Genomic DNA, 10,000 nt, shown 5'->3' with positions numbered 1-10,000 from the left:
GGCAGACAGGCGGAAGAGGGATGGAGGGAGGGAGGCAGACAGGCGGAAGAGGGAGGGAGGGAGGCAGACAGGCGGAAGAGGGAGGGAGGGAGGCAGACAGGCGGAAGAGGGAGGGAGGGAGGCAGACAGGCGGAAGAGGGAGGGAGGGAGGCAGACAGGCGGAAGAGGGAGGGAGGCAGACAGGCGGAAGAGGGAGGGAGGGAGGCAGACAGGCGGAAGAGGGAGGGAGGGAGGCAGACAGGCGGAAGAGGGAGGGAGGGAGGGAGGCAGACAGGCGGAAGAGGGAGGGAGGGAGGCAGACAGGCGGAAGAGGGAGGGAGGGAGGCAGGCAGACAGGCGGAAGAGGGAGGGAGGGAGGCAGGCAGACAGGCGGAAGAGGGAGGGAGGGAGGCAGGCAGACAGGCGGAAGAGGGAGGGAGGGAGGGAGGCAGGCAGACAGGCGGAAGAGGGAGGGAGGGAGGCAGACAGGCGGAAGAGGGAGGGAGGGAGGCAGACAGGCGGAAGAGGGAGGGAGGGTGGGAGACAGGCGGAATAGGGAGGGAGGGAGGGAGACAGGCGGAATAGGGAGGGAGGGAGGGAGACAGGCGGAATAGGGAGGGAGGGAGGGAGGGAGACAGAATGGGAGGCAGAAGAGGGAGACAGGCAGACAGGCGGAAGAGGGAGGGAGGGAGGGTGGGAGACAGGCGGAAGAGGGAGAGAGGGAGGGAGGCAGGCAGAAGAGGGAGGGAGGGTGGGAGACAGGTGGAAGAGGGAGAGAGGGAGGGAGGCAGACAGGCAGAAGAGGGAAGGAGGGAGGCAGACAGAATGGGAGGCAGAAGAGGGAGACAGGCAGACAGGCGGAAGAGGGAGGGAGGGAGGGTGGGAGACAGGTGGAAGAGGGAGAGAGGGAGGGAGGCAGACAGGCAGAAGAGGGAGGGAGGCAGACAGGCAGAAGAGGGAGGGAGGCAGACGGGCAGAAGAGGGAGGGAGGCAGACAGACAGAAAGGGAGGCAGACAGACAGAAAGGGAGGCAGACAGACAGAAAGGGAGACAGACATGCAGAAAAGGGAGATGAATGTGATTGAAAAAACAGAATCAGAATCATTTCTACTTTTTCTATTTGGCAGCTTTAGGCTTATAATATTTGACTTAGTTGGTGATGGAAGTTTATAGGCCCAGTGGTGTAAAATACTTGAAAATACTACTCTAGTTTTTTTGGTGTATTTTATTTATTTTTACTTTACCTTTATTGAACCAGGCAAGTCAGTTAAGAAGAAATTGTTATTTTCAATGACGGCCTAGGAACAGTGGGTTAACTGATTGTCCAGGGGCAGAATGACACTAGGCTACCTGCCACTGGTATCTATACTGTAACTAGGCTACCTGCCACTGGTATCTGTACTGTAACTAGGCTACCTGCCACTGGTATCTGTACTGTAACTAGGCTACCTGCCACTGGTATCTGTACTGTAACTAGGCTACCTGCCACTGGTATCTGTACTGTAACTAGGCTACCTGCCACTGGTATCTGTACTGTAACTAGGCTACCTGCCACTGGTATCTGTACTGTAACTAGGCTACCTGCCACTGGTATCTGTACTGTAACTAGGCTACCTGCCACTGGTATCTGTACTGTAATTAGGCTACCTGCCACTGGTATCTGTACTGTAACTAGGCTACCTGCCTATGGTATCTGTACTGTAACTAGGCTACCTGCCACTGGTATCTATACTGTAACTAGGCTACCTGCCACTGGTATCTATACTGTAACTAGGCTACCTGCCACTGGTATCTATACTGTAACTAGGCTACCTGCCACTGGTATCTATACTGTAACTAGGCTACCTGCCACTGGTATCTGTACTGTAACTAGGCTACCTGCCACTGGTATCTGTACTGTAACTAGGCTACCTGCCACTGGTATCTATACTGTAACTAGGCTACCTGCCACTGGTATCTGTACTGTAACTAGCCTACCTGCCACTGGTATCTATACTGTAACTAGGCTACCTGCCACTGGTATCTGTACTGTAACTAGGCTACCTGCCACTGGTATCTGTACTGTAACTAGGCTACCTGTCACTGGTATCTATACTGTAACTAGGCTACCTGCCACTGGTATCTATACTGTAACTAGGCTACCTGCCACTGGTATCTATACTGTAACTAGGCTACCTGCCACTGGTATCTGTACTGTAACTAGGCTACCTGTCACTGGTATCTATACTGTAACTAGGCTACCTGCCACTGGTATCTGTACTGTAACTTTACTATTTATATTTTTGACAACTTTTACTTCACTACATTCCTCAATAAAATGATGTACTTTTTACTCCATACGTTTTCCCTGACACCCAACAGTACTCATTACATTTGTCATGCTTAGTAGTACAGGAAAATGGTCAAATTCACACGCTAATCAAGGAACATCCCTGGTCATCCCTACTGCCTACTGGCGGACTCACAGACTCACAAAACACAAATGCTTTGTTTGTAAATATGTCTTGAGTGTTTGAGTGTTCCCCTGGCTATCCGTAAATGAAAAAGATTAGCTTAATATAAGGAATTTTAAACAATTTATACTTTTACTTTTGATACTTAAGTATATTTCAAACCAAATACTTTTAGACTTTTACTAAAGTAGTATTTTACTGGGTGACTTTCACTTTTGCTTGATTCATTTTCTATTAATGTATCTTTACTTTTACTCAAGTATGACAATTGGGTACTTTTTCCACCACTGTGTATATAGGCCTACTGCTGCATTGGCCTATAGACTATCTCTGAGTTCTATGCTCTCCTGTCTCTTTAGCCACCAGTGGATCACAGTGTGTCCGTATGGCAGAGGCGAGTGCTCTCACCATAGTGATTAACCACGGGATTTTGAGAAAGGAAAACATGATGTGTATATATAAATATTTATAACTGGCTCGCAGATCAGTAGAAATGGTAGGATACATTGTAAGCTTCCTTAAACATGAAAATCATGTAAAATAGTGTGTGGAGACGTAGGAGAACCAGTGAAGAAATGGGCCCGCCTACGGAAATCAAATGCCCTTCCAAATGATTTGTTCTGGCGCCAGGTCTGCCCATGTCACGCATACACCCTCTTGTCTTTGTAATATTGATTTGTCCTCCACCCCTCGCCCACACACCGCTATACCACACACACACCAGACGTTGATGGGAGAAGGAGTTGGAGGTCATCTCAAGAAGAACCACAGGGACCCTATGCTTGCTATGGTCACGCACGCACACACACACACACACACACACACACACACACACACACACACACACACACACTTCACTCAGTCTGAGGTGAAAGGTGCATGTGGAGCCACCTGACCTGACTCATACGTGAACTGATTAAACTAAAGCCCAACCCAAGCGTCTGTGTGTGTGTGTGTGTGTGTGTGTGTGACCCCATCCATAACGCTGTCTTAGCACTATTCTAATCTGCCATTCCCAACTCAATACTCCTCTTGTGTTGTTCCTTTAGCACTAGATAATGCTGCAGCACAGTTGATCTGTAGCAATAACAGTAGCAGATGTCTCTGTTGATGAGCTGGGTTTTACTTTCTTTTGCAGTACTGTGGTGGTTTATCATAGTATTAGTCCAGGCATCTTTGGATTGTCTCTATGACGATAGGTCTCTGTCTTGTTGAGATGGAGTATCTATAGGACAACACTAATGTCCTACTCTAGGTCTCTGTCTTGTTGAGATGGAGTATCTATAGGACAAAACTCATGTCCTACTATAGGTCTCTGTCTTGTTGAGATGGAGTATCTATAGGACAAAACTCATGTCCTACTCTAGGTCTCTGTCTTGTTGAGATGGAGTATCTATAGGACAAAACTCATGTCCTACTATAGGTCTCTGTCTTGTTGAGATGGAGTATCTATAGGACAAAACTCATGTCCTACTATAGGTCTCTGTCTTGTTGAGATGGAGTATCTATAGGACAAAACTCATGTCCTGCTATAGGTCTCTGTCTTGTTGAGATGGAGTATCTATAGGACAAAACGCATGTCCTACTCTAGGTCTCTGTCTTGTTGAGATGGAGTATCTATAGGACAAAACTCATGTCCTACTCTAGGTCTCTGTCTTGTTGAGATGGAGTATCTATAGGACAAAACTCATGTCCTACTATAGGTCTCTGTCTTGTTGAGATGGAGTATCTATAGGACAAAACTCATGTCCTGCTATAGGTCTCTGTCTTGTTGAGATGGAGTATCTATAGGACAAAACTCATGTCCTGCTATAGGTCTCTGTCTTGTTGACATTATCTATAGGACAAAACTCATGTCCTGCTATAGGTCTCTGTCTTGTTGAGATGGAGTATCTATAGGACAAAACTCATGTCCTGCTATAGGTCTCTGTCTTGTTGAGATGGAGTATCTATAGGACAAAACTCATGTCCTACTCTAGGTCTCTGTCTTGTTGAGATGGAGTATCTATAGGACAAAACTCATGTCCTGCTATAGGTCTCTGTCTTGTTGAGATGGAGTATCTATAGGACAAAACTCATGTCCTACTATAGGTCTCTGTCTTGTTGAGATGGAGTATCTATAGGACAAAACTCATGTCCTACTCTAGGTCTCTGTCTTGTTGAGATGGAGTATCTATAGGACAAAACTCATGTCCTACTATAGGTCTCTGTCTTGTTGAGATTATCTATAGGACAAAACTCATGTCCTACTATAGGTCTCTGTCTTGTTGAGATTATCTATAGGACAAAACTCATGTCCTACTATAGGTCTCTGTCTTGTTGAGATGGAGTATCTATAGGACAAAACTCATGTCCTACTATAGGTCTCTGTCTTGTTGAGATGGAGTATCTATAGGACAAAACTCATGTCCTGCTATAGGTCTCTGTCTTGTTGAGATGGAGTATCTATAGGACAAAACTCATGTCCTACTCTAGGTCTCTGTCTTGTTGAGATGGAGTATCTATAGGACAAAACTCATGTCCTACTCTAGGTCTCTGTCTTGTTGAGATGGAGTATCTATAGGACAAAACTCATGTCCTACTATAGGTCTCTGTTTTGTTGAGATGGAGTATCTATAGGACAAAACTCATGTCCTACTATAGGTCTCTGTCTTGTTGAGATGGAGTATCTATAGGACAAAACTCATGTCCTACTCTAGGTCTCTGTCTTGTTGAGATGTAGTATCTATAGGACAAAACTCATGTCCTACTCTAGGTCTCTGTCTTGTTGAGATGGAGTATCTATAGGACAAAACTCATGTCCTACTATAGGTCTCTGTCTTGTTGAGATGGAGTATCTATAGGACAAAACTCATGTCCTACTCTAGGTCTCTGTCTTGTTGAGATGGAGTATCTATAGGACAAAACTCATGTCCTACTATAGGTCTCTGTCTTGTTGAGATGGAGTATCTATAGGACAAAACTCATGTCCTGCTATAGGTCTCTGTCTTGTTGAGATGGAGTATCTATAGGACAAAACTCATGTCCTACTATAGGTCTCTGTCTTGTTGAGATGGAGTATCTATAGGACAAAACTCATGTCCTGCTATAGGTCTCTGTCTTGTTGAGATGGAGTATCTATAGGACAAAACTCATGTCCTGCTATAGGTCTCTGTCTTGTTGAGATTATCTATAGGACAAAACTCATGTCCTGCTATAGGTCTCTGTCTTGTTGAGATGGAGTATCTATAGGACAAAACTCATGTCCTGCTATAGGTCTCTGTCTTGTTGAGATGGAGTATCTATAGGACAAAACTCATGTCCTACTCTAGGTCTCTGTCTTGTTGAGATGGAGTATCTATAGGACAAAACTCATGTCCTGCTATAGGTCTCTGTCTTGTTGAGATGGAGTATCTATAGGACAAAACTCATGTCCTACTATAGGTCTCTGTCTTGTTGAGATGGAGTATCTATAGGACAAAACTCATGTCCTACTCTAGGTCTCTGTCTTGTTGAGATGGAGTATCTGTAGGACAAAACTCATGTCCTGCTATAGGTCTCTGTCTTGTTGAGATGGAGTATCTATAGGACAAAACTCATGTCCTGCTATAGGTCTCTGTCTTGTTGAGATGGAGTATCTATAGGACAAAACTCATGTCCTGCTATAGGTCTCTGTCTTGTTGAGATGGAGTATCTATAGGACAAAACTCATGTCCTACTATAGGTCTCTGTCTTGTTGAGATGGAGTATCTATAGGACAAAACTCATGTCCTACTATAGGTCTCTGTCTTGTTGAGATGGAGTATCTATAGGACAAAACTCATGTCCTACTCTAGGTCTCTGTCTTGTTGAGATGGAGTATCTATAGGACAAAACTCATGTCCTACTCTAGGTCTCTGTCTTGTTGAGATGGAGTATCTATAGGACAAAACTCATGTCCTGCTATAGGTCTCTGTCTTGTTGAGATGGAGTATCTATAGGAAAAAACTCATGTCCTGCTATAGGTCTCTGTCTTGTTGAGATGGAGTATCTATAGGACAACACTCATGTCCTACTATAGGTCTCTGTCTTGTTGAGATGGAGTATCTATAGGACAAAACTCATGTCCTACTATAGGTCTCTGTCTTGTTGAGATGGAGTATCTATAGGACAACACTCATGTCCTACTATAGGTCTCTTTCTTGTTGAGATGGAGTATCTATAGGACAAAACTCATGTCCTACTCTAGGTCTCTGTCTTGTTGAGATGGAGTATCTATAGGACAAAACTCATGTCCTACTCTAGGTCTCTGTCTTGTTGAGATGGAGTATCTATAGGACAAAACTCATGTCCTGCTATAGGTCTCTGTCTTGTTGAGATGGAGTATCTATAGGAAAAAACTCATGTCCTGCTATAGGTCTCTGTCTTGTTGAGATGGAGTATCTATAGGACAAAACTCATGTCCTACTCTAGGTCTCTGTCTTGTTGAGATGGAGTATCTATAGGACAAAACTCATGTCCTACTATAGGTCTCTGTCTTGTTGAGATGGAGTATCTATAGGACAAAACTCATGTCCTACTCTAGGTCTCTGTCTTGTTGAGATGGAGTATATATAGGACAAAACTCATGTCCTACTCTAGGTCTCTGTCTTGTTGAGATTATCTATAGGACAAAACGCATGTCCTACTCTAGGTCTCTGTCTTGTTGAGATGGAGTATCTATAGGACAAAACTCATGTCCTACTCTAGGTCTCTGTCTTGTTAAGATGGAGTATCTATAGGACAAAACTCATGTCCTGCTATAGGTCTCTGTCTTGTTGAGATGGAGTATCTATAGGACAAAACTCATGTCCTACTCTAGGTCTCTGTCTTGTTGAGATGGAGTATCTATAGGACAACACTCATGTCCTACTCTAGGTCTCTGTCTTGTTGAGATGGAGTATCTATAGGACAAAACTCATGTCCCAGTAGTAGTTTGACATTTGAACTGTGCCTTCCCCTTTCCGCCTTGTATTTAGTGTGAGATGCAATCATCAAGCCCACTAGGGGCACTATTTTGTCTGTACTCTCTCCTGCCGACAGCTGCCACTGGCTGCTGTGTTAACCCTGTTCTCTTCTCCCTCCCTTCCCCTATCTCTCTGATTTCTTCTCCCCCCCCCTTCTCCCTCCCTCTCTTTCTCTCCCACGGCACCGTCCCAAGGCCCGGCTCCCCTCCTGCTCATCCACTTATAGTGTCTCAGAGGTACCTCCGCATGTGTCAATCTACCTGCATTGCCATGGCAATCACCCCATCACCACCCTGTCCTCTTTTCTATCACTCATCACCTTCCCTCACCTCCTCTCCCCTCCCTCTATCCTTACACCTGCCCCCCTCCTCTCCTCACCTTCCCTCCTCTCCACTGTCCTCCTCTCCCCTCACCTCCTCCTCCTCATCTCCCCTCCCTCTATCCTTCCATCCGCCCCCCTTCTCCCCTACCCTCACTGCAGCACTGTGACCCCCCAAACCTCTCAACTAGACATGCATCTTACTGGTGACCAAAGAGCTTAGAAATCTGGAGATACTCTACACTATTATTTGTTGCGTTGTTGTAAGCTATTTATTGAGTATTTGAGTTTACTGGATAAATGATGTGTGTTTACTGGATAAATGATGTGTGTTTACTGGATAAATGAGGTGTGTTTACTGGATAAATGATGTGTGTTTACTGGATAAATGATGTGTGTTTACTGGATAAATGATGTGTGTTTACTGACTAAATGATGTGTGTTTACTGGATAAATGATGTGTGTTTACTGACTAAATTATGTGTGTTTACTGGATAAATGATGTGTGTTTACTGGATAAATGATGTGTGTTTACTGGATAAATGATGTGTGTTTACTGGATAAATTATGTGTGTTTACTGGATAAATGATGTGTGTTTACTGGATAAATGATGTGTGTTTACTGGATAAATGATGTGTGTTTACTGGATAAATGATGTGTGTTTACTGGATAAATTATGTGTGTTTACTGACTAAATGATGTGTGTTTACTGACTAAATGATGTGTGTTTACTGACTAAATGATGTGTGTTTACTGACTAAATGATGTGTGTTTACTGGATAAATGATGTGTGTTTACTGACTAAATTATGTGTGTTTACTGGATAAATGATGTGTGTTTACTGGATAAATGATGTGTGTTTACTGGATAAATGATGTGTGTTTACTGGATAAATGAGGTGTGTTTACTGGATAAATGATGTGTGTTTACTGGATAAATGATGTGTGTTTACTGACTAAATGATGTGTGTTTACTGACTAAATGATGTGTGTTTACTGGATAAATGATGTGTGTTTACTGACTAAATGATGTGTGTTTACTGACTAAATGATGTGTGTTTACTGGATAAATGATGTGTGTTTACTGACTAAATTATGTGTGTTTACTGGATAAATGATGTGTGTTTACTGGATAAATGATGTGTGTTTACTGACTAAATGATGTGTGTTTACTGACTAAATGATGTGTGTTTACTGGATAAATGATGTGTGTTTACTGACTAAATGATGTGTGTTTACTGGATAAATGATGTGTGTTTACTGGATAAATGATGTGTGTTTACTGACTAAATGATGTGTGTTTACTGACTAAATGATGTGTGTTTACTGGATAAATGATGTGTGTTTACTGACTAAATGATGTGTGTTTACTGACTAAATGATGTGTGTTTACTGGATAAATTATGTGTGTTTACTGACTAAATGATGTGTGTTTACTGGATAAATGATGTGTGTTTACTGACTAAATTATGTGTGTTTACTGACTAAATGATGTGTGTTTACTGGATAAATGATGTGTGTTTACTGACTAAATGATGTGTGTTTACTGACTAAATGATGTGTGTTTACTGGATAAATGATGTGTGTTTACTGACTAAATTATGTGTGTTTACTGGATAAATGATGTGTGTTTACTGGATAAATGATGTGTGTTTACTGACTAAATGATGTGTGTTTACTGACTAAATGATGTGTGTTTACTGGATAAATGATGTGTGTTTACTGACTAAATGATGTGTGTTTACTGGATAAATGATGTGTGTTTACTGGATAAATGATGTGTGTTTACTGACTAAATGATGTGTGTTTACTGACTAAATGATGTGTGTTTACTGGATAAATGATGTGTGTTTACTGACTAAATGATGTGTGTTTACTGACTAAATGATGTGTGTTTACTGGATAAATTATGTGTGTTTACTGACTAAATGATGTGTGTTTACTGGATAAATGATGTGTGTTTACTGACTAAATTATGTGTGTTTACTGACTAAATGATGTGTGTTTACTGGATAAATGATGTGTGTTTACTGGATAAATGATGTGTGTTTACTGACTAAATTATGTGTGTTTACTGACTAAATGATGTGTGTTTACTGGATATATGATGTGTGTTTACTGACTAAATGATGTGTGTTTACTGGATAAATGATGTGTGTTTACTGGATAAATGATGTGCGTTTACTGGATAAATGATGTGTGTTTACTGACTAAATGATGTGTGTTTACTGACTAAATTATGTGTGTTTACTGGATAAATGATGTGTGTTTACTGACTAAATTAT

The 10,000-nt window shown here is 42.5% G+C and overlaps 1 protein-coding gene across 14 annotated transcripts in view; it reads left to right on the top strand.

The window, feature by feature from the left end:
- LOC139383688 (gephyrin a) overlaps positions 1–10,000 on the top strand; it is a 124,076-nt gene that overhangs the window by 74,058 nt on the left and 40,018 nt on the right. For 8 of the 14 annotated variants that reach the window (XM_071128243.1, XM_071128232.1, XM_071128239.1 and 5 more), the window contains one exon: positions 7,591–7,632. The exons of the other annotated variants lie outside the window; for them this stretch is intronic. In XM_071128243.1, the coding sequence (XP_070984344.1) occupies positions 7,591–7,632 (42 nt within the window). The remainder of the gene's footprint in view (positions 1–7,590; positions 7,633–10,000) is intronic. 14 annotated transcript variants of the gene reach the window in all.

Source organism: Oncorhynchus clarkii, chromosome 25 (genome assembly GCF_045791955.1).
Source record: "Oncorhynchus clarkii lewisi isolate Uvic-CL-2024 chromosome 25, UVic_Ocla_1.0, whole genome shotgun sequence".
Taxonomy (NCBI): Eukaryota; Metazoa; Chordata; class Actinopteri; order Salmoniformes; family Salmonidae; genus Oncorhynchus; species Oncorhynchus clarkii.
Note: the sequence above shows the minus strand (reverse complement) of the source record. Positions and strands in the feature narration are given on the sequence as shown.